The following is a 25911-nucleotide window of genomic DNA, read 5'->3' on the forward strand; positions in this document are numbered from 1 at the left end:
GCAGGCCAACGCTCAATCCACTGAGTCAAACCAGCCAGGGGCGAGAGTATGTATAATGATTAAATAGATAAATTTTTTTGAAAGCGAAAGAGCAGAGCAACATGAAATCCTACATTGTGCTGAAAGCCCTCCAAGTCAGTAAATGTTTTCTCAAATAGCATTTCATTTAGTCCCATACTGTAATCCATTATTAGAGAAAAACATAAATTAGATAACGAACAAAAAATAATGCTTAAAAATTCACTTTACAGAACCAGTGAAACGACTCCTGCGTTACTTCTGGATTTAGCAAAAATTGAAACTAAGTTTAAGTTTCAAATAACGGTTACATATTAAAATACATTTACGTTCTAAGTGCACCTGTAACTTTCCAGTAGTCTCAATATGCCTTTACAAAAAGTGTCTCTTAATGAGACAGAATTCTGAGTAAATTATCTAGCCAGTAAAAAGGTATTCACTGTGCCTCCAACGCGGCCCAGAAGCAAAATCACCATGTTGCTTGCCCTAGCTTGAGAATTTTAACTCAACTTCTGGGCCCCACAGTAACACCAGTTTCCAGAACCGCACGCAGGATACCAATATCCCACTCCCCTTGCACCCATCTCCAGCAAGCCTCCAGACGTAAACGTTCCGTTCTAATATTGACTAGAGCGCAACCCTAAATCACTCCGCCTTAAACCCTTAGCTAGCACCGCCTACAGCTCCTCAAGCCTCCTCACCCAGGAAGTTGCGTCACCACGCTGGTTCGCCCAGTCCCCGGATCCACTTTTATTTCCGGATTCTTAGAGCGGACTCAGCTCCACCGTTCCCTACGCGTTTAGCACATGCGCGACAGCTCCGCTCCCACTTCCTTCACTTCCACTAGCCTTCACCGTCCGGGCAGCCGCCGGCACCGCCGCCGAGGAGTCAGGAAGTTCAAAATGGCCGCCGCGGAGGTTCAGTCTGTGCGGGAACAGCCGGAGTAAGTAGTCTTGAGTGGTACGAAAGGCTGGAGCCCTGGGGACTGCCGAGTGGCAAACGGTGGAGATTTGCATGGGCGAGCGGGAAAGTTCAGGCCTAACGGCGAGAGCTAAACTTTGTCTTTCCCTGCTCAATACATTGTGGGGCGGGAAGCGTGGGGCGCGGGCCGGCGGGCGGCCTGCGAGCTTCACTCTCGCCGAGGCCGCGTCTGTTGGGTCGAAGGCCGCTGCGGCCTGCGGTGCGTCGTTGCCCTGGGAGGCACAGGCGCGAGCGGCCTCTACAGGTCCTGTGCGCTAGGGGGCTGCAGCAACAGTGCGGTCGCATCTTCCTCTTCCTCCCAAGGGGACTGAGCGGAGCTTCTTGGCCGCAGCGCTCAGCAGCACCCGTGTTGGGTATCCAAGGAGCAGTGCGGCAGCCGGGCAAGCCCTAAGATTGCCTGCCTTCTGCCTGCAGTACCTTAGTCGTCCTGCTACTGATGTCAGCTTTAGAACCAGAAAGCGGAGAAGAGACGGGGTGCTGGGATCACCCTCTTTGACCATCCCAGAGCTATAGTTTGTGTACTTCATCTCCCCACCCCTTATTCTTTACTCCAGCACCCATCCGATATTTTCACCGCTGCCTATTGGTAGCTTAATTGCTAACTTGTAAACGTGAGACAAAGTAAGACCAAGTTCTTGATTTTGAGGCCTGGCATTTTTGGCCTGAGTTTATAACGTGTCTTTGGGAGTTCAAGCGGAAGAAGTATTGCAAATTGTTGGCTCCTTCCAAATCCAAGAACTTTGCTTATAATTAATCTAATTTAAGAATCAATGCAGCCAAGTGAAAACATACTTGTACGTTCTGCAGAGGCTAACCATTGCTTAACTGAAATCAGTATTTTGGTTTTCGTGTTTATGCTAGGAACGTTCAAACAAGAACATAAAAGAGAATGAATTTTAAAACAATATTCCTGTTTCGACCGTTTTTTGCATCAGCATTATCTGATTTGTTTTCATCCATTTTAGGAAAGAGGTAGATATAGTCTCCCAGCAACTTGGGCTTGAGAGATAGGAGAAATCTTTGCCACCAGACAGCCCAACGCTTCTATTGCTGTGCAACCAGTTGGACTCCTCAATCATTTGCTTCACTCAGCTAGACAGTAAAGTTTTTCATTAAAGACTTTTGAAAGCTGCTTTATTATCTTCACAGTTTGACTTAGAAGATAGCAAGTGGATGCTAAAGTTTTAACTGGGCTTTGTCTCTGTTTTTCATAGAGTTCACAGTGTAGCACAGTTAACAGTATTTACGACAGTACAGTACAAATCTTATGCAGGTGATTAGTAATGTCTTTAGAGTTCTATAGTATTAACGTTCATTCATTTTATTTCAGGGACACTTAAGACTCATTTTGAAGAGTCCTACAGCCGTATTTTATTTACATATTCAAGTACTAGATTTAATAATAAATAATTTTATTTAGGCCTCTACAATATGAGTGACACTGAGATAGTCCAATTCTGCCTCTCATCCACCATAGAACACTTGGTATAAATGGAATATTTGGTCTGTATGTGTTCCACTTTAAATTATTAGAAGATGTTTAACAAAGAACAGTTTGATATGAAGGCAAGTACTATATATGCTGCTCATAGTGAATGCTGGATATACTTTAGTGTCTAAACAGTTCTTTCGAGGACACTGCGTAGTTTATATGGAATCTATTCAAAATAGAACATTTAGAAAAATAAATATAAAAAAGTTTTAACCTTTCTGAATGCTTTTTAGTGCATTTACATTTGTCAGTCTCATGATCTAGCTCAGCCTTTCATAATTTTACACATTTTCATTTTTATATGCATTGACTTATTTGTATTTACTAAGTACCAGGTACTTATTCAAAGCACTGAACAAATATTAACTTATTTAATCCTATGGCAGTAGATACTGTTCCTTCCCATGTTTTACAGAGGATGATATTGATGCACAGAAAAATTAGGTAAACTTGCCCAAGCTCATACTAAGCAACAGCCAAGTTTTAAACCCAGGCAATCTGGTTCTAGAACCCTGCTCCTACCTATTGTGTGGTCTGGTCTGCCATATTGTGGCTCCTTTAAAAATAGCCTTTAAAGTTTGAAATCATTTTTATTTCTTTCCAGTCTCCCAGAAAAATCCAGTTTTTGATGTAGTGGTTCTAATTCTTTGAAACTTAATCCCAAACCTTATTTGGAAAATGTGTGGGTCAAGGAGTTCATTTCAAGAATAGTTGGTCTTTTGGATTCATTCTAATTTTTACATTTTCATTAGTTCTGTACTAATTTAACTTGTTAGAGAAACAGGCCTAATTACTTTCCTTGTAGAGAAGCAAAGGCATTCATTTTGCTCACCATTCTGTCTCCAAAGCATAAATTGAATGCCCTCCAAATAAGATGTCAAAAAGAATATTCTTTGGGAAAAAAAATGTGAAAAAGGAAGTTAAAGTAACACTTGTGGTTGGTAACTGGTCACTTTATTTAAAAGTTGTTCATAGCTATTTTCATTGTGCCAGATGCCCCAAGACCTGGGCTGTTTAAGGGGTGAAACTTATACATTGCATTTGGCAAAACAAATGAATAAATACTATTAAACACTCCCATATTGCTTGAACTTTTAACACAGCTTTTTCCCCACAAATAATGTGATTGGGAGGATTTTAAATCTATTTTATTGATAATGTTGTTAGAGTAGTTCCAATTTTTCCCCCTTTGCTCCTCTCTTCCCAGTACCCCTGTTCCCTCCAGCAATCCCACCCCCCTTAATTCATGTCCATGCATCCTGCATATAAGTTCTTTGACTTCACCCTTTCTTATACTATCCTTAACTACCACCTGTCTATTTTGTACCAACCAATTATGCTTCTTAGTCCCTGCACCATTTCCCCATTTCTCTCCCTTCCCCCTCACAGCTGATAACCCTCCAAATGATCCCCATGCCTTTGATTCTGTTCCTATTCTGGTTTGCTTAGTTGGATTTTGTTTTTATTTTTAAGATTGAGTTGTTGATAGTTGTGAGTTTGTTGTCATTTTCGTGTTCATAGTTTTGATTTTCTTTTCCTTAAATAAGTCTCTTTAACATTTCATATAATAATGGCTTGGAGATGATAAATTCTTTCAGCTTTACCGTGTCTGGGAAGCACTTTATCTGCCCTTCCATTCTGAATGATAACTTTGCTGGATAGAGTAGTCTTGGTTGTAGAACCTTGCTATCATCACATTGAATACTTCTTGCCAGCCCCTTCTTGCCTGCAAAGTTTCTTTTGAGAAATCAGCTGATAGTCTTATAGGCACCCCTTTGTAGGTAACTCTGCTTTTCTCTTGCTGCTTTTAAGATTCTCTTTATCTTTCACGTTTGGCATTTTGATTATGATGTGTCTTCGTGTGGTCCTCTTTGGGTCTAGCTTGTTGGGGACTGTGCTTCCTGGACTTGGATGTCTATTTCCTTCACCAAATTTGGGAAGTTTCCCTTCATTATTTTTTCATATAAGCTTTCCATTTCTTGCTCTTCCTCTTCTCCTCTGGCACCCCTATGATTTGGATGCTGGCATGTTTAAAGTTGTCTCAGAGGTTCCTAAGTCTCTACTCATTTTTTTCAATTCTTATTTCCTCATTCTGACCTCGTTGTCTCTTTTTTTTTTCTTATGTTCCAAATCATTGATTTGAACCCTTGTTTTTTTCCCTTCACCATTGGTTTTGTGTGGGTTTTCCTTCCTTTCACTTAGCGTAGACTTCACTTCTTCCCTTATGTATTTGCCATACTTAAGCATATCTGTCAAGCCTGTGAGCATCTTTATCACCAGTGGTTTGAACTCTGCCTCTGTTAGGTTAGCCACTCCTCGTCACTTAGTTCTCCCACTGGAACCTTGATCCACTCCCTGTTTTGGGATATACTTGTCTGTCTCCTCTTCATGACAGGCTCCTGTGTTTGTTTGCTCTGTGTCTTAGGTAGAGTTGTCACTCCTGTTATGTTGTAAGGGGCGGAGCCTTAAGTTTTCTCATCAGTATAGGGCGACCCCTTTCACCACATTGTGGCACTGTATGTGGAGGAGGGGTCTGAGAGGGAACAATGCTGCTGTCTCAGCACTCGCCCCCTTTCCAGGTACTTCTCCCACTTCTGTATGGACCTGGCACCTCTCTAGCTGTTGCCCTGGCCATTGTTCCCCAAGTGGGTGGGTCTGCCCATATTCTAGGACTATTGGGATCTTTAAACAAGCAGACTCTATTCAGAGTCCGCCTCAACCCCCACTGGTTTACACAGTCAGAAGCAATGAGGCCTTATTTTTCCCAGCCTTGAGATCATGAGCTCTGTGGTCTAGTCTGATGCTGGGAGTGCTCCCCAGGTGTCCCTCCCTACTTTTTAAAACATGTGACTGTGCTTTCTGCCAGCCTGCTGCTGCTGCCACCACCACACTGTGTCCTCTCCGCCCTGGCTCCACCCCTCCTACCTGTCTGAATGAGTATTTCTTTATATCTTTGTTGGACTTCCACGTAGCTCAGTTTTCTGGAACTTCTGGTTGTCTCTAGTTTTGAGGTAGTTGTATTCCTTCTTAGTTGTGGAGGGAGACACAGTGTGTGTGCCTGTCTAGGCCTCCATCTTGGCTGGAAGTCCTGGAGGTTGTTAATCAGCTCTCAATCAATGTTTTATGACAGACCTCTTATAGACCAGCTTGGTATAGGTATACACCTGCCAAATGTGTTGTGTTAAACTGCAAAGTGTAAATTCATATATATGGAATTTACATACAATAGTCCCCATTTTCACAGGGCATACATTCCAAAACTCCCAGTGGATGTCTGAAAACATGGATAAGGGCAATTTCTGTATATACAGGCATACCTTGCTTTATTGCACTTCACAGAAACTGCATTTTACAGGTTGAAGTTTTGTACTAACCCTGCCTTGAGCAACTCTTTTATCAGTGCCATTTTTCCAACGATATTTGTTCATTTTGTGTCTTTGTGTCGCATTACGGTAATTTTCACACTTTTAAACTTTAGTGCTATTATAGCATGATGTTCTGTGATCAATGATCTTTGATGTTACTATTGTAACAGCTCAGCTGATGGTTAGCATTTTTAGCAATAAAGTTTTTTAATTGAGAAATTGTACTTTGTTTTTAAACAGTGCTACTGCACACTTAATAGACTAAAGTATAGTGTAAACGTAACGTTTATATGCACAGGGAAATTGAAAAATTTTTTGTAACTCGCTTTATTGAAGTATTCACTTTATTTTGGTGGTGTGGGACTAAACCTACAATATCTCCAAGGTACACCAGTACTGTGTTTTCACGTATCTATGATAAAGTTGAGGTTAACAATAATGAAATAGAACAGTTACAGCAATATATTGTAATAAGAGTTATATAAGTGTGGTCTCTAATTCTTAGAATATCTTACTGTACTCACCTTCTTATGATGATATTATCACGTTTCTTAACAGGAAACTTGTCTAAAGCTTTAGAAGAAAGTTGTTAATAATGAAACTAAATTAGCTGCCTTAGCACAAACTCATAATACGTAATATGTTATGCCATTGATTCATTGAGTTAAGTTTTTCTTGATTTACCTAGTCAGAATTCAATTGTTATTTTCTATAAAATTTACCTTAGAGTTCAGCTGGGGAAGGTGGACGTCTGCTCTATGTTTTACTCCAGTGTGGGAGAACTGTAGGATTCTTAAGGTTAACCTAGCTGGACCTAAGATGCTTATAGCATTTTTATCAGTAACCCAGGAATTTCTTGAGAAAACATTCATTAAATTACAGTAGAAACTGGGTGCATTCATGGGAATGACTCTCAGGTAACACTGGCATAATGATATAGATCCTGATTCTTAGATGTTTTAGAAGTGAGATAATCTGTTGGTAAACTCTTAAGAATTTTGAATGAAACTTGTTGGAGGACTTGTAAATTATAGGAAAGCTTAGGAAAGGGGTCAAAGAGCAGATTTTTCTTGGGGAGGGAGGTGATTCAATCATTTGGGATATTGTGGGATGGGAGATTTTTTGGAGAACAATTGCCCATATGTGGGAGTAGCCTGTACAAAGAACAAAGTTGAAATGTCTTTTTATCTTCTGCCTAAATCTGTGATTTTTTCCCCTCCTTCACAATTGAGCCATGTTGGTGTTTTGTGTTTTGTTTTGTTTTAAATACAAAGATACTACGCTTTCTTTTTCCAAGTTGTCTGAAAATGTTTGATAGTCCAGAGGATGCTACTATATTATCCTGTTAGAAACAAGGAAGCTCAAACTAAAACTTCTCACCAGAAGACACAGCTTCCTCTGCAGCTCTCTTTTAATACTTTTTTCTTTCCCACAGTCTGTAGTACGAGAAATGGAGATTGGTAGTCTGATACCTTAAAAATTCCAAGTTCTTCCTTTGTGGTAGCTATGTTCTCCATATTCTACACACCCCTTATTGTCAACTGAAAACTTTCCAAGCATACCTCCAGTGTGTTATTTATTGAACACAGTCCTGGCTGGAGGGCCAGACTTTTCTTCAACCCCTGCCATAATTGCAGTGTCATTACAGACAACCCATCCAACAACATTACCTTGTTCCTCGGCCTCTGACTCCAGTGACCCTGTAACACTATCTCAGCCACACACTTCCACAGTCTCATACTATATCTTGTCATCTCCTGGAATTGATTCATTGAGATCTTAACCTTAGACCAGTTTCTTCCACTAGTTTGATGCCCTGTGACAACAATGATCAGCTTACAGTTTGTTTACATGTTTTTTGTCACCACCACCCCAAAGTACCCCTTCCCCTTCTGGTTAATTTTTTACTTGTTCTGTAGGACTGTGTTTCAACTCGTGTATCTTGTTAGTAAACACTTCTTATTTCCAAAGTTCCTGCTTAACAAATAGCTTGGGTTTTTCTGTAATCTCATACAAGATACTCCCCTTGATCATTTTCAAAATGATTTTAGGTGATTCTTCAGTCTTCGTGTAATGCCTTTATTGATGTCATTATCATTACACTTTTCTGTAATTTTCTTGATGAGGGAGGCTGGTATTAGCCTTGTATGTCTTTGTTTTCCTGCTACCTGGCTTAATGTCTATTTGAGTATAGGTGATTTTTTTTTAATGTTAAAAGAGATTGAATGAATAGGTTTATTCTTAACTTGTGTGGAGATATTTATAGTATGTAGCTTTAAAAACTTACTGAAAGTATAGGGGTGTGTAATTTGAAGGACTTTGACTAAATCACATTTTCCTCCAAAAATTGTATGATTGGCCTGAATTCAGATCCATTTAAGTGTGGTTTTGGTCTCATATTCTAGGATGTGATGATTTAGTATGGAGTGACTTTAAAGGGAAAATTAAAATATTGCTATTGTAGTCTTTGTTTAACCTGGTAATAATGAACATTAAGGATTTGGCAAAATAATTTAGAATCATAAACTCAGGATAGCCCAAACAGTTAAGCACAAAAGCCACCTTCATATGTTCATTTGTATGAACATATTTTGGGAAACTAAACTCTTCATTTGAGACTTAGATTATATTAAATAGCTCACTGAACAAATGCTGTGTTAGACCATGTGAAATTGCTGATTTTCGACTATTGTTGACCTGCAAAAGACCTTTTGATGTCGTTCAACCACAGGATTGCTCAGTGGCTGCTTCAAGCCAAGAATCTTAACTACTGGTCAGTTTCCTTTGAAGTTTTAACTCTTTGAGTGCGAACATTGCTGTGAGCGACGCTAACAAATTTTCCCAAAAGTGCCAGCGTCACTCCCAGCGACTTTTTTCAATAGCTATAAATGTAAATAACAGTGGAATAATTTGTATTTTATGTTTTGTTCTCTTTTTTGTACCTCAGGTTATATAGTGATATAACTTTTTCTCATGCTGATCCAGATTTCGAATTACACATGACACTCAAAGGGTTAACCTTAGAGGCATATTTATACTGTCAGCATCAGCTACTGGGATGGAGTGCTTATTTTGGGTATGACTTAGTATTGGCCCCAGAGATTTAAAAAAAAAAGTGTGCTTCTGAATTTCAAGTGGAGAAAAAGATTAGTCTCCCAATATATGTCTTTGTGTTTTATGGAAAAAAAGAAAGAGAAAATGGAGGATTCCTTTGATGTTAAGTCTGTGTGGAAAATGCTGGTTTAAATATCAAGTTACTGAGTGACTGTTTAAATTGATACTAACATTTTTATCTGGTTTGGATTCCCTTTTTCTATTAAGTGTAACTATTTTAACCTCTTCACTATGTATTTCCTTATACTTTGGTATTTGAGTTCAACCATTAAAAAATATTAAAGCTTAAGTCATTGTTCAGCTCATTTCTTGCCATAATCTATTGAAATAAATGTCTGAAGCTGTTATGAAAATATTTTATGTATTGCATTGAGATATATTTTATTATGACTGCTTGATAAATGATATGATTTTAAAATGTGTTTGATATATTTATAGGATGGAAGATGCTGATAATTCTGAGAAAAGTGTAAATGAAGAAAATGGAGAAGTATCAGAAGACCAATCTCAAAATAAGCATAGTCGTCACAAAAAAAAGAAGCATAAACACAGAAGTAAACATAAGAAACATAAACATTCCTCAGAAGAAGACAAGGATAAAAAACATAAACATAAGCATAAACATAAGAAACATAAAAGAAAAGAGGTTATTGATGCTTCTGACAAAGAAGGTATGTCTCCAGCAAAAAGAACTAAACTTGATGATTTAGCTTTGCTGGAAGACTTAGAAAAACAGAGAGCCTTGATTAAAGCTGAACTTGATAATGAGTTAATGGAAGGAAAGGTCCAGTCGGGGATGGGGCTCATATTACAAGGTTATGAATCTGGCTCTGAAGAAGAGGGGGAAATTCATGAAAAGGCAAGAAATGGAAATAGGTCTAGTACTAGATCTTCAGCTACAAAGGGGAAACTTGAACTTATGGACAATAAAAATAGTACAAAAAAGCGAAGTAAAAGCAGATCCAAAGAACGGACTAGACATAGGTCTGATAAAAAGAAAGGTAAGGGAGGTGTTGAAATAATTAAAGAAAAGACAACTAGGAGCAAATCAAAGGAGAGGAAAAAGTCCAAAAGTCCATCCAAAAGAAGTAAGTCCCAAGATCAAGCAAGAAAATCAAAATCTCCTACCCTTAGAAGGCGATCTCAAGAGAAAATTGGGAAGGCCAGATCTCCTGCTGATGACAAGGTTAAAATTGAAGATAAAAGTAAGGCAAAAGATAGAAAAAAATCTCCAATTATAAATGAAAGAAGTCGTGATCGAGGCAAAAAATCCCGATCCCCAGTTGACTTAAGAGGTAAATCCAAAGACAGAAGGTCACGGTCCAAGGAAAGAAAATCAAAACGGTCTGAAACTGATAAAGAAAAGAAGCCAATTAAATCTCCCTCTAAAGATGCTTCTTCTGGGAAAGAAAATAGGTCACCCAGTAGAAGGCCTGGTCGTAGCCCTAAAAGAAGAAGTTTGTCTCCAAAACAACGTGATAAATCAAGAAGAAGTAGATCTCCAATTTTAAATGATAGGAGGTCTAAACAGAGCAAATCACCTTCTCGAACTCTGTCTCCTGGTAGAAGAGCCAAGAGCCGATCCTTGGAAAGAAAACGAAGAGAACCAGAAAGGAGACGACTTTCTTCCCCAAGGTAACTTGTTTTCAAAATGTTCCTGCTTTTCACCAGTGTACCAGATTTTAAAGGAGATACTAGAGCTTGCGGACGATGAAAGATGAGATAGTACTGAGTTTTATAGTTTTAAGTGTAATGCATTCCACTAACTATGTTAATTGAACAGTATAGGCTGAAATTTTTAACTTTAAAAAGGACATGTCAGTTTTAAGGATTGTGACCTTTCTGTTGTCTCGAACTGGCATGATTTTGAATTCTAACAATAAAAATTGAAACTATAATTTCTTTTAGCCCCAAAATACACTGAAAATAAAAGTGGGAATTTTTTGTTGTTGTTGTTATTCATGTACTTATAATCTAATTGCTGTAAAAAAACCTCTTTTAAGTTTAGAAGTATTAGAAGTGATTTTACTTTTTTACTAATAATGAAAATAATATTAGTATAATACATTTATTCCATCACTTCTTTTCTCATAAGTTATGATTCTCTCCTCATGAGGTGGAGTAACTGTTGTACATAGTTTATAAATGAAAAAAAAATGGATTGCCTATTTACTAGTGTTGTGGAAGTAATAAGTAATTGAAGCACAGAAAGGATTTTGGCAGGAAGGAGTCTTTTGACTAGCTAAACTACTTTAGAAACAGATTTCTTAAGTATATATTCCGTGATTAGACGTGAAATTATCAGCCAAGTTTCACTTAAAAGAATGGTGGCTTATTCTGTGTAAGGATATGAGATCAGCCATTTATTATTGCATGTTAACATTTACTCTGCATGTGTATAAATATAAGCTAGAGTGTCTTTTCTCAAGAAATATCAAGAATGTTCTTTTCAAAGAGCTTTAAGAGATACTCTTGATTCTTCTTAGTTACATTTTAATAAAGTGGCCCCTTTCCTGCATCGAGGGAGTTGTTAATGTTACTGATTACATTATCTAAAGTGTTTCTCTTTTTTCTTTTAATTTACTTGGAGTTTAGAGAGAGGAAAGAAGGGAGAGAGAGAGTAGCATCAATTTGTTATCACTTATTTATGCATTCATTGGTTACCTCTTGTATGTGCCCTGACTGGTTATCGGACCCCCAACCTTCGCGTATTGGGATAACACTAACCAACTGAGTTACCTGGCCAGATCTTAAAGTGTTTCTTAATGATCCTGGTCTCTTTCAATTTGCATTCAGTTTGCGATATTTTGAAGAGTTTATTAAGGATTGGAGTTCAATTTTTGAAACAAAAATATGTTTTGAATTCCAGAAGAGATACTAATTAAAGAGAAATTTAAATAATGCAGAAGCAGTAAATTCTGTCCTACTCTAGTCTTCTACTGTCATTCCTAAGACGAATCTGTCTCTCTAGCCCTTTTTCTACACCCATGCAATTATATGAATATGGTTTCCTTACAAAAATGGAGTCATACTATTCGTGTTAACAGTGGTTTGCTTTTTCCATCAAACACTTCTCTGATAATACATAAAGATATTTTAAAATTGTTTATGTAGCAGCAATATATTTTACAATGTAGATGGGCCATAATATATTTAATCATTGTTTTGTTGAAAATGAAACAAATTTAGGTTGATTCCAGTTTTTCATGATTGTATGCAAGATATCCATGGGTTATGTGTGAGGTTTCTTTGTAGAATAGAGTCACAGAAGTGAAATTGTGGAGTCTAAGGTTATGTACATTTATATGTTAAAAAGTTACTGCTAAATTTCCTTCTATGAAATTTATACCAATATGTATTTCCATGACTAGATGGACTGTCCTTTTCCTTAAACCCTTACTTAATATTTCCTCTGTTATAAGGTAATGTTGATTATAAAATGCTATTATATGTAATTGACATATTAAAAATAAGACTCAATTGCTAAAATGTCAAAATTTAGAAATAAAAGTCTTTAAACTTAGGAAATGGAATGTTATCATTCACTTGGGGAAGCTTTGAGTTATCTGGAATTAGAATCTGTGGCTTTAACCATAAGAATAATCTTAACTATTCTTTAAATTCTCAGACCAGAGTAAATAGGCTTTTTTGTGTGTGCACCTACGATAACACCAAAACATCATTGTAATCACTTGAGTTTACGTTTTGTTACAAAGTGTTAATTTGTGTTTACTATCTTTGGTTTAGCTTACCCATTTTCTTTTTAACATTGTGAATATTTATTTTTACTTATTTTTTAAAATGTGGAATGTGTTATGAATTTGCTTGTCATTCTCGTGCAGGGCCATGCTAGTGTTCTCTGTATTGTTCCAGTTTCAATATATGTGCTGCCAAAGCAAGCACTGTAAATGCCTATTTTTAAATGTGCCTTCTAACAAACATTTTGGAAAGACACAGTTATTTTCCTCATAAGATTTTTGCATGATTACAAAACTTATATACGTTAATGGTAGAAGATTAGAATAATAACTAAAAGCACAAAAAAGGATTTTTAAAAATCACTGTGATAGCATGCCCTTTCTTAATATGCTCATTACAGTTCTGGCAGCCTAGTTGGTTAGAGCATTGTTCCGGTACACCAAGGTTGGGGTTGGATCCCTGGTCAGGGCATAAGTAAGTGGAACAACAAACCAATGTTTCTCTCTTCTCTCCCTTACTCTCTCTCTCTAAAATCCATTTTAAAAAAAGAAAGAAAGATGTTCATGACATGTAGAAGAAATATATTGATTTTTATTTTTATTAACTTGTATTTGACCCCCTTAAGAACACGACCTCGAGACGATATCCTCAGTAGACGTGAGAGATCTAAAGATGCCAGTCCCATCAGTAGGTGGTCTCCTCCAACCCGAAGAAGACTGAGTAGATCTCCCATTAGAAGGAGATCTCGTTCCCCACTCAGACGTAGCAGATCTCCCAGAAGAAGAAGCCGGTCTCCTCGGAGAAGGTAAAGATTCATTAAACTCAGTGTTTAATATAGCTTTCCTTCAAATTTAAATAAATCAATGTTCATCAAAAACTTAGTTTTTAAAAGTAGGACATTTTTTTCCCTCTATTTTTGAGATATAAATACTAAATGAGCTAGTCTTAGGATATTTTTTTTAACTAGCAGGATAGATCATAGCAGCCCAGTTTCCTGTCTTACAGTTTCATACTTATTTTTCTATTAATTTAAGAAGACAGTCTCGAGGTGATATGTATTGTCAGGAGGTGTGAAAGACTCTGGGCAAAGACCTATCTAATTCACAGTAGTGAAAACCGTTTTATGTGAAGCATATATAGTCAGTAGTAATGGGTTGATCAAAAAGGTTGGCAGGGAATCAATTTAAAATAACATATATATTAAATATTTTCATCTAAAATAAATGAATGTTCAGTTGCCAGTCTTCTAACATTTTTAATTGAACTAATACAGGAATATAGTTTAAAGAGACAGTACTCCAAAGGCTTATATTGCAACCACTAAATACATTTTTACATATTTCTGAGTATTTTGTATCCTAGATTCCTAAAGTAGAAATACTTTTTCTAAGCATGTATATGTTTAAATTTTTTTAAGTTATTGTCATATTATCTATTGATTTTCCACTTTGGACAGTTTTTATTATTACCCCTCATATGTTTCTCTTCTGCCTGATTTAATCACCTTTATGCATGTTTCCAGATATAATCATTATTATGATCATAAGGATATTATTCCTTGCTGAGCAAATAAGGGACCTTCATTCTAATGCTTCTAGCCTTCTGGTTCCAAACTGATTGATAAGCTTGCTATTATTGCAAAATTTGTTTTCCTATACTCTTGGTATTCCCTTGTTTTTCTTTTTTGTGATTCAACTTTCTGTATCCAGTGCTTACTGGTTTTACCTCCTTGCTTTGGTAGTGAATATCCAGTAGCTTCCTGAGAAAGTGCATAGGAAGGACTTATGTTTTGGGATCTATGTCTCTAAAAAATGCATTTTATTCTCATTGCTGGTGTGTCAGGGATAGAATTCTAGGTTGACGTTCTTTCTTAAGCATTTTGAAATTGTTCTTTATTACTCTAAAAAAAAAAAAGAATATTGAAATTGTTATTCTCTTTTCTAGCTTCCAATATTGTTATTGAGAAGTCCTATTCTGATGTCAGTTTTTACAGGACTCCCCCCACCCCTTTACAATAAATGTCCTGTGTTCTGAAATGTCACTGTAATGTGGCTTCTTTCCATTTATTTTGCTAGGTACTAGATAGGTCCTTTAAAGCAGGATGATTATGGTTGCCTATTTGGGGGAATTCTCTCTGTTTCTGTTTCTGTTTGCTTTCTTTCCCATTGTTTTCTGTTTTTCCCCATTGGACCTTCTGTGTTATTCCATTGATTTTTTTTTTTTTTCCTTTTTCTTACTCATCTTTTATGTTTGTTCTTTTGTTCTACTTTCAGTTAGATTTTCTCATCCACCTTCTTACCCTTCAACTGATTTTTTCCCCCTAAGCTTGTATATATATATATTTTTTCAAGACCTGTTGGCTGTTTATTTTTTATAAGATTTTACTTTTGTTTTATGGAAATAGCACCTCTTATTTCAAAAATAATGAGTTTGTTTTGTGGAGTTTTTTTTTTTTTTTTTTTTTTTTTTTTTTTAATTCTTTATAGTTTTTTTCCCTCTTACCTATTCAGTTGACCCTTGAATAACACAAGGGGTTAGGACCATTGAAAATTCACCTATAGTTTTTTTTTTTTTATGATGTTATTTATTTATTTTTAGAGATAGGGGAAGGGAGGGAGGGAGAAAGAGAGGGAGAGAAACATTGATTGGTTGCCTCACATATGCTCCCAGCGAGGGACCTGGCCCATAGCACAGGCATGTGCCCTGACTGGGAATTGAACCAGCGATGTTTCGGTTCACACGCTGGCACTCAATCCACTGAGCCATACCAGCCAGAGATCACCTATAAATTTTGATTCCCCAAAAGCTTAGGTACTAATATCCTACTATTGACTGGAAGCCTTACCAATAACATAAACAGTTGATTAAAATATGTTTTGTATGTTATATGTATTATATACTGTATTTTTACAATAAAGTAAGCTGGAAAAAAGAAAATGGTCTTAAGAAAACCATAAAAAAAGAGAAAATACTGTATTTATTGAAAAAAATCCATGTATAAGTGATCCATGCAGTTCAAACCCATGCTCTTTAGTGGCCAACTGTACTTTGTTTTTTTCCCATATTTCTTTTATTACTTATTTACCTTTTCACCTTTTCATTTGAAGACTTTCCTTAAATCAGTGGTTCTCAATCTTCCTAATGCCGTGACCCTTTAATACAGTTCCTCGTGTTGTGGTGACCCCCAACCATAACTAAAGCATAGTGATTAATCACAAAAACAATATGTAATCATATATGTGTTTTCCGATGGTCTTAGGTGACCCCTGTGAAAGGGTTGTTCGACCCCCAAAGGGGTCGCGACCCACAGGTTGAGAACCACTGCCTTAGATAATTAGTTGGATCCTTCCTTGCTGCTTGCTCTGATTTGAAAATTAGGCACTGCCAAATAGAACCTTTCTTCCATTCTGACAATGTGGAACTTATGGATTAGTGAGTATAACTTCAGGGTGATTAACTAGAGACTTTAGCAATCAACAATGATCTATCTTTGGGGGGGTGGGGGGCTTGTGAGATTTCCAGATTCCTCTCATCTTCTGCTGGAGAGTCTAGACCTGGCTAGCACTAGAGTTTTGGTCTTTCATTATGTAAACTTCCCCTTAATCCTGTTTTCAGTAGAGTGCCTCCCCGGGACCTTGGGCCAGTTTTTAAAACCAGCACCTCTCTATAAAAAAATCTTAAGTATTCTGCCAGAATGTGAAGGGGGATGGTTGGCATTTACTGCTGAGTCAGGACGGGGAATATATAGAGTCAAGCTGTTCCTAAAGGCTTTTAGCCAATTCTTTTTAGTTTTTATCTCACCTTTTATCCTTCAGAGGCTTTCTGGGGCTTTGTGGTATGCACTGACCTGTTTCTTTTTCATCTTGTCTGTTCCTATTGGACTAATATTTAGATTTGATCTATAACTACTCTTTCCAGTTTGTATATTTCAAGATTTTGTTGGCATCTCATCTGTCATGACTCTTCACATTTTCTTTGCCTGAAGATTTTCTTTTTAATTGTTCCTTTTGCTGTCCTTTTAGTAAGGTTTCAGAAGAAATCTGATATAAACATGGTTGTCAAATGTGATTAACAGTTTGTTAAGCTCAGCCTGTGTGTTTGGCATTCTACATCCTAACATAAGTTTTACTGCTAATGCTTGAACTATAATAACAGTTTTTGTTTGCTTAACAGGAGGCATTTAACTTTTAGGCATTTATAAAAATGTCTGAGGGCCATATCAATTAAACTTGGGATTTTTGTCACATCTGTCCTTCCAGTATCTAGAGATCTTTTTTAAGTCAGGTTTATTGAAACATCATTTACATAAAATCCACCGTTTTTGGTATAAAGTAATACGAGTTTTGACAAACAGAGCTATATAACCACAACAGTCAAGATATAGAACATTTCTATTACCCCCATAATTTTCCGTGCTCTTGTAGTCAGTAAGTAGAGGAGCTAGCTATGTTTTAGTTCTTCTCAGTTAAGCTGTTTATATATAGTCTTTCTGATAATATGTTTATTTTACTTTAAACTTTTAATTGACTTTGTAATACTTTTATTTTTAGAACAGTTTTACATTCACAGCAAAATTGAGCTTTTGAAAAGTACAGAGTTCCTTTATACCCTTGCTCCCAACACAGCACAGCCTCCCCACCTTTAACCTGTGTGTGTGTGTCTAATCTTTTCTCCTCAAATAGGGACAGAGGTCGGAGGAGTAGATCACGAATGAGAAGGCGGTCTCGATCACGGGGTGGTCGTAGACGTAGGAGCAGAAGCAAAGTAAAGGAAGATAAATTTAAAGGAAGTCTTTCTGAAGGAATGAAAGTAGAGCAAGAATCATCTTCTGAAGATAAGTAAGAGTGACATGTTCCCATAATGTTTTTCTTTTCTAATTTAGAGAAACATTGTTTGACGTAAATCTTTTTTTTCACCTGAATATTGTATGTGGGCCCGTTTGTTTGGTTCTGAATTTGTAAGTTAATCTTTGTGCATATTTTATAGTATATACGGCAGAGGTCATGGTTTTCTGAATTTAGATGTTTCAGTTTTGGCTGTAGTGAATATTGGGCCATTACTTGATCATGATCTTTCTCTTCTTTATTTTTATTAGAAACAACAGATATATTATATAATCTTGCCAAACTTAGTACTGGTTTTGTGAGGGGGAAAATTTTAAACTAAGTTTAGACTTTTTAGTGTGTAAAATGATATATACTTTGCAACTGAGACTATGTGGTGGCAGGTCTGCATGTTAAAATGTAGAAAATATAGAAACATTTCAGTGTCTAATAGTACAGCAGGGAAATATTTTTAATGCAAACTTAATTGTCTAAATAAGGCTAATTTAGAACAATGGTTCTCAACTGGGAGTGATTTGTTTCCCCACTTGGTAATGTCTGAAGATGTTTTAGGCCATCCAGTGGCTACAAGCCAGGGATGCTGTTCCACATCCTCCAGTGTACAAGATAGCCCCCATAGTGAACTGTCAAAATGTCAGTAGTGCTAAGGACAAGAAACCCTGATGAGAGCTAGGTGATGAGAAAATTGAATTGGGGAAAGATGTCACATAGATCCTAACCCCTTCGGAGTCCAGTTTGCTTGCCCTTCTGCAGTGGACAGTCAGTAGCCCACAAAGATGGCTGCAATGGAAGGGATTGTGAAGATTGTGGAGTTCTTTAGTGGACAGTTAGGACCGATCTGGGTCACTGTTGGGAGGTAGAACTATGTTCCCCATTCTCATTGTATGCTAATGTTTATGTGTGCATTTTTGATAGGAAAAGATCTATACCTTTCAAAGGATTCTGTGACCCAGAAAAGGTATCTTATTTATCTGTCCTGGCCCTCTTGTTTTATAGGTGTGGAAACTGAGGATAGAGGGGTGAAATGACTACTATGACAGAGCCAGTGATGACATTTTTTAAATTTAAGGATCTTTTGTTCTTCATTTTGGTGCCATGAAACTGATAAGGGTAAAAATGAGACAACATAAGGTTAAATTACTTGCCAGAATTTCAAACCAGACACTGATACATTTTTAGAAACAAAGATAAAGAGAGTAAGATAGCTTAAAACTTCTGTTCAAACTTACTGATGACTACATTTTTCAGCTTTTATTTTTAAAACACAATTATGGTTATGGGATATCTAAGAATGTTTAAAATTAATTGTATGTATATATGTGTAACATTTTAAGCCTTGAAGACTTTGATGTAGAGGAAGAGGATGAAGAGGCACTAATAGAACAGAGAAGAATACAAAGGCAAGCAATTGTTCAGGTATGTGATTTTAGTAAAATTTAGATCAATTTTCCTTGAATAATTTATTTTAGTAAAATAAAAACTTTTTACTTTAGCAAAGAAGTGACAGTAGTAGCAATTCAGTAGGTCTTGAAAAAAATGATTGTTTCTTAATAAAATTGAAATGGTTACCCTTTCTGTTATACATAGGATTGATATAAACCTCTTCTGTAAGACATAAAGTTTGAAGTTTGCTTTTTTAAGTTTATGAACAGAAAAACCCTCATAAATGAATATAGAATAAATCGAAGGAACTTCATTTAACAAAAGTCAAGCCTGTTACTATTTGAAAGAAAAGAAACTTCTTAATATCTAATTGTTTAAATAGAACATCTCAAAAATAACTTTTAAGACTAGTTTAAAGCTAGGTGTTAAATTGGGTGGGGAAAATAGTCTTCATATTTAATGATAAGGTGAGCTGCCTTGGCAGATTATTGGTTCTTCCTTGACAATCAATCCTGAGATAAAGCTCTGGCCACTAGATCCTTAGTGGGCGGCAGTCCCTGTAAAGTGCCTTCTGTCTTCATTATTAGAATTTTCTGCTAACCATGAGAAGGTGAGTGTGATGGAGGTGAGAGGAAAAATTGTGAAAGGTATGAAGAATATTTAGAGTTTTCTAAATACAGAGAAAAGCAGACAAAAGGAAAGAACAGTCATGGGAGCTCACCTAAACACATATAACAAACCATAAGTCAGGTAACAGTATGTCAGAGTGAAAGCAAGGACTTAAATCACCAGAGGCTGGCTGTCGGGCAAAACTGGAATTCCACAGAAAACTTAACTTTTCTGGGACACTGATAAAATTGTTTTTATTGAACCAACATTTCTAAAGACTTGGTTGAAATTTTTTTTGTTCTTACCCAGGTCCCCAATCCCTTACTTTCAACCCTTGGGGGCAGATGTGCTTCAGAATTCAGAAATATTTGAATTTTTGAAAGGTAATATGGTGTATCTATGTATATCAGCCCCATTAGTGGGGTCTAGAACAGCACCCCATCACCCCATATTTCTGCGGCAAGGCATATTATGTTCATGCTGGGGGAGATAAATAAGACTATAAAATAGTGTCACATCTGTTATGGTCAATTTTGCCACCTAATGAATGTGTACCATACATAGAAAAACTTTTAGAGTTTTGTGGATTTTGGAATTAAATAAGGGATTGTGGATCTGATTTAATCAAGACATCAATACCATTTTAGAAATTTTAACATTTGACATTTTACACAGCACCTCTTAGCAGATGTATTTAGATAGCATCATATTTTCTGAAAATAATGTATTGTTATTACAGAAATATAAATATCTTGCTGAAGATAGCAATATGTCCGTGCCATCTGAACCCAGCAGCCCTCAGAGCAGTACTCGTACACGATCACCTTCTCCAGATGACATTCTGGAAAGAGTAGCTGCTGATGTTAAAGAGTATGAACGGGAAAATGTTGACACATTTGAGGCCTCAGTAAAAGCCAAGCATAATCTAATGACAGTTGAACAAAATAATGGTAAGTTAGATTTTTGTTGTGACCATGCTTTTCTTTGAATTCTTAGCTCTTGTAACTTAATGAGAGATTGTTTGGGATGGGGAAAGTGAAAATTAGGAATGTTACTCAGTAGCTTAACAGTAATACAGTATTTATTAAATGTATCCTAGTGAATGTTCTCTATAAATGTTTTTTATCAGTTCACATAACTGGAATAGTATATTGAATTCCCAGTCATAACCTTCTGTTTTGCTTGCTAGAGTTGTTTTAAAGCAAATCCTAGCCATGATTTCATTTCATCTATAAATATTTCAGTTTGTATCTTTGTTAAAGACTTAATGGTTGGTTTGAACCAAAATCCAAATAAGATGCACTTACTGTATTAGAGTTATATAAGTTGGTTTCTAATGTCTTAAGTCTTTTTTAGTCTTAATAGTTTTTTTCCTCTTTCCACCCTGTCTTCATTTACTTAGGAGATGCTATGGCCATGTGTACTATAAACTTTTCCATTCTGATTTTGTCTGGCCACGTTCTTGTGTCCTTTATCTTATTTGCTCTCTCCTCAGTATTTCTTGAAAACTAGCAGTTAGTGTTAGAGAATTAGGAGTTAGGTTTACTTTTTTTTGGTAAAAATACTTCATAAGTGGTGGTGTGTACTTGCATCATCACATCAGGTGGCAGGTGGTGTGTGGTTGTCTTGTTTTCCATTCGCCAGTTATCCTAAAATGTAGTTTGTATAGGAAAGGCAGGATAAATGCTTGATTATTTTCCTTTATTGACCAATTTTTTTAAAATCATAGAATAGTTAGCGCCCTAGCAGCCTCCACAGATGACTAATGAGATTTTTGTGGGGTTTTTAGTTGGCATCATTTAGTACTTGGGCTCCCATCCATTGCTATCATTTTTCTTTTTGAGGCTCAGATTGTTCTCTCTTCAACGGAGGTGGGGGAGGAACCCTTTTTAGTTCCTTTTAATGTCCTTTGACCCAAATCCTGCAATATTTAATATAGCAAACTTCCTGCAAAAGGTCAGATAGTAAATATTTCAGGCGATCATAATTTTAGACTATTTTTTTTTCTCCATTCCAACTCCTGAGCTCTGTTACTGTAGTGCAGAAGCAGCCACGGCCAGCATGGATGAACGGGCCTGGCTGTGTTCCTCAAAAACTGTTAGGGACACTGAACTTTGAATTTTATAAAATTTTCACATGTCAAAATATTCTTGATATTTTCCCCCAAACCTTTAAAAATGTATAAATGGGCCATACAAAAATAAGCCAGGGGCCAAATTTGGCCCAATCTCTAGTTTTCTGACTCCTGTTCTACCACAGTAAGAGATTCCAGCTCACCTCATGCATATCTTGCCCAGAACAGAATCAGCTATTGCTCCAAGGAACCCTGGTTCCATTTAGTGGGGAAATAATCGTTCAGAAATAGGGTACTTTGAGGTACCTATTACTCCTAGGCCCTTTCTGTAGACAGAGCACAGACATACATGCATTTTTGGAAAGAAGTAATTCATACTGATATTGCCAATTAAAATTTGAGGTTATAGGGATTATATTAACTAATTTGATTTTATATTTCAGTCTCTTTTACAGTAAAAAACTTGGTTCCAATTGCATGATAACTCAGATTATTTTGAAACTTACATAGAGTTGTCAGTATGATTATCAATATTAAAGGTACTGAATGCAATTTGAAATTTCATTAATCTTTTTGTTATTAGGATGCATTCCAAGGTATATAATCACAAATATGTTTTAAAGTCATTTGAAATAATTCTCTGTGTTTTTATATGGCCAATTTGATAGATTTAGGTTTATTTTTATTTGCTTTTGATTTTTAACAATTCTCCAGGTTTTTAAAAATTAAAATATATTTCATGTGTTCTAATTACACAAGCACAAAAAAAGCATACTATAAACACTCGTCTGCATGAAACCTACTTTTTATAGCTGTATACTATTCCGATGTAATGAATGTGTCATAGTTTATTTAATTTGTCTTCTAAGTGTGGATATATGGGGTGTGTTTAGTTGTTGGCTATTCATTGGAGCATTAGTTATAATAGTGTTGTACATTAAGTCATTTTTTTATTTCTAGAAATGGAATAGCTGGGCCAGAAGAGTGAGTGAATATTATATAATTTTGCTCTATATTTCCAAAATCACTTCTATAACAGTTGTACAATTATTGCCGTATACAAGCAATGTCTGAATGCTTGTGTTATCCAGAGCCTTGTTAACAGAGTGTTGCCATGCTTGGGATTTCTAGCCAGTCTCATAAAAGAGATACGGTATTTCATTGTAATTTTAAATTGCATTCTTTTTTTCTAGGAACTCTAATTTTTTGCCCTGTTTTCCTTCTATGGAGTTATTGGACTTTTTAGGAGAGAAATATATATAAACCTATATCTGTTTTTAATGGGGATATTAACTTTCTGAGATTTGGTGCCATTTAGAAATACAATTTTTAAAGAGGAGCTTTCATTTTAATACATAACCATTGTTCAGCAATAAGCATATTAATTTGACATGAATTGGTATTAGATCTTTCAACTTTATGAAATTTATCCTTTTAGTAAAAACTGGATGGTTTTATATATCTTAAGTGTTGTAATATGATTTAAAGTTGGTTACTAATGAAAAACGTGTGCAAGAGGAAAAATGTTTGAATTGCTATTAATGGTTTTCCATTATTTTTACTTTAATTGGTATCTATTTAAATTTCAAATATTAATACTAATTTTCATTAAGGGTCATCTCAAAAAAAGCTGTTGGCACCTGATATGTTTACAGAATCTGATGATATGTTTGCTGCATATTTTGATGTAAGTCATAAAAACACAACTATTAACCAAAAATATAGATAACAAATACATGCATTTGTGTGTGTGTGTGTGTGTGTGTGTGTGTGTGTGTGTGTGTGTGTGAATGGAGGGAGAGGGACAGAGGGATGGATAAAGCAAATTAATAAATGTTAACATTTGGACAAGTGGGTGAAGGGCATCTGGAAACTACTAGTTTTGCAACTTTTCTCTAAGTCTGAAGTTAAGTCAAAATTTTAAAACAAGTAGAGCAGGACAGTTTGAGAATTTCATAAAAGAAGTTATTGGGTTGGCCAAAAAGTCCATATGCTTTTTTCCATAAACTAAATGGCATATTTTATTTTCACCAATCACTATTGATTTGGATATTTTGAGTATGTCAGCTGTCTCCCACGTGGTATAACATTGATTATTCTCAATTAATGTCTTGATTTGATCACTATCAACTTCAGCTGGTTTACCTGCCCATCATCCAGTGAGAAATCTCCAGCATGAAACTTTGCAAAACACTTGACACATTCGATCAGTCACAGCACCTTCTCCATACACTGCATAAATCTTTTTTGTGTGTTTAAGCTGTGTTCCTACCTTTCTTGAACTGATAAAGTGTAACATGCCAACAATGTTTGTATTTTCTTCCATCTTCAGTATTAAAATGGCTACACAAAAATTCACCAATTTTGATAATTTTTAAAAAATGCATGCTGATATAATAGCTGTCACAGTACAATCTAAGAAAATTGTTTTGAATGAAGTTATTGACAACTAAGTGCTACTAGAACCATTTTACAGAAAAAAAAAACAAATGAACCTTTGGCCAACCCAATAAATACCAAGTGATTGAAAGGTATAGTTACCCTTTTGAAACAACTTTTTTCTTAGATTTACAAACTGTATGTGTGTGTGTCGTAGTTAGGTGAGACAAGATGATGTCAGTAATTTCCAGGCCTTTATTAAAACAGAGTTTTCTTTGGGCTTTTATATTGTAGGTGATGGAGAACTTAAGTAAGGATTTGGAGCCTAATAGATAGAGTTCACTGAATTGTTGAAAATGTTATAAGGAGTGGGTTAAGAAATTTTGATCCATCAGCCATTTTTATCACTGTCTTTTCTTGAAAAAGTTTTAAAACTAATTCAAAAGTAAGAGAACATGAGAAGTAGGAAGCTTTGGTAAGAGGAGGTGTGAAGGACAAACATATAATAGGGAATTTAAAAATGGAGTAGGATAAGAAGCCAGTGCCCAGAACCCAGTGGACATTGGTAATTGGCTTAAGTAATGTGTCACATACATATTTTGCAAGGGTGGGGTTGTTAAGAGAGTATGAAGTGATTATTGAGCCACCTGTGTCTGGATGATACTAAGGGGTCTTCTGGATATCGCGGACAGTGATGTGTGATAAAGACCCTTCAGAACTACCAGATACTCTTTAATCTCCTTCCCAGGCTCAATTAGTACAGCCAGTGACATTTCATACATATGTGTGAAGAGAAGCAATGAGTGTTAACATGGACCACTCAGTAAATAAAGTGTGAGAATTGGTAGAAGAGGGTTGTACACTGATTGTTAATTAAGTACCCATCTGTGATTTTTGTCCTCTATTAATAGCTATGAAAAATCAGATCTGATTTGAGTTTTTATTTTCATTTATGTCCTAGTCATAACATTTTTAAAGATACATTGTATTTTTTTCCCTAAACATTATTGTTAATGGAGGAGACTCTGGTAGTCACATTTCATCTGTGTCACATTTATTTGAGTGATGGTAAGAGTGTTTAATTTGACACAAAATGTTTTTAATGAAATTATAGCTGGTTTCACCCATTTTTGCTTTAAAGGAAGTGTTTTAAATGTCTGCCTGATTAGGTACATAACTCACATGGCCTCCTTAATTTCAGAGTGCTCGTCTTAGGGCTGCCGGCATTGGAAAAGATTTCAAAGAGAATCCTAACCTCAGGGATAACTGGACTGATGCAGAAGGCTATTATCGTAAGTTCACAATTCTTATTAATTTTAGAGTTCATTGTAACATTTTATAGAAGTATGTGGCTGATGCAGTCACATTTTGAAGGACCCTAAAAGTCACATTGTAATGCTATCACCTAAAACATGTGGCTCATCTAGCAGTTGCTGAATCTGTGTTTATTTCAGTAGGCACTCTAGAAGCATCGCAAATTTAAGTGGGGTAAAGATTTGATGTGCAATTTAATTCTATTCACAGTTATTTTCAGCCATGAGATAATCCTCCAGAAGGAACACATCCGTCACTTGCTCATCATGATCTTTAACCAAGAGAAAAAACATACAAGGAACTTGTAGATGTCATGAGGACTACAGTTGGAAACACTTTATCCAGCACGTTTCTTCCATATTCAGTGTTAAAATCATCAGTATTTGATAGGATAGCATAAACTCTCCTTGTAATATTGGAAGTGGGCATGTAATTTTAAACACATTATGAAAGACAGTGACCAGTGAAGGCTTGGCTTTGATTCCCCATGGTGTCTAGGAAACCAAGCACACAGTAGAATTTGACACATGTTTTAAGTGACTGCACTATTTCCTGTGTTTTAATTTATTCTGCGCTTCTCATAGTTTTGTTTGTTGTTCTGTTTGGTCAAAATTCTAATTTTTAAATTTATTCCTTTAG

At 36.0% G+C, this 25911-nt stretch overlaps 1 protein-coding gene and 1 non-coding gene across 5 annotated transcripts in view; one reads left to right on the forward strand and one right to left on the reverse strand.

Annotated features, from left to right (window-relative positions):
- The first annotated feature begins 773 nt into the window (after positions 1-773).
- PRP4K (pre-mRNA processing factor kinase PRP4K) overlaps positions 774-25911 on the forward strand; it is a 35300-nt gene continuing 10162 nt past the window's right edge. For 3 of the 4 annotated variants that reach the window (XR_016509732.1, XR_016509733.1, XM_090269824.1), the window contains exons 1-8: positions 779-961; positions 9409-10605; positions 13295-13474; positions 17352-17507; positions 18848-18929; positions 20245-20455; positions 23193-23266; positions 25160-25250. Coding sequence is in view for 1 of the 4 variants with exons in the window: in XM_090269824.1 (XP_090125950.1) it covers positions 825-961; positions 9409-10605; positions 13295-13474; positions 17352-17507; positions 18848-18929; positions 20245-20455; positions 23193-23266; positions 25160-25250 (2128 nt within the window). In the remaining 3 variants the exon portion in view is untranslated. Of the gene's footprint in view, positions 962-9408; positions 10606-13294; positions 13475-17351; positions 17508-18847; positions 18930-20244; positions 20456-23192; positions 23267-25159; positions 25251-25911 lie in introns of all 4 variants that reach the window. The other variant, XR_016509734.1, reaches the window with a different exon arrangement.
- LOC150015442 (U6 spliceosomal RNA) lies at positions 12768-12873 on the reverse strand. Its single transcript, XR_016510199.1, has one exon. It is a non-coding gene; the product is annotated as a U6 spliceosomal RNA (small nuclear RNA).

This window comes from Furipterus horrens, unplaced genomic scaffold (assembly GCF_987537825.1).
Source record: "Furipterus horrens unplaced genomic scaffold, mFurHor1.1.pri manual_scaffold_3, whole genome shotgun sequence".
Lineage (NCBI taxonomy): Eukaryota > Metazoa > Chordata > Mammalia > Chiroptera > Furipteridae > Furipterus > Furipterus horrens.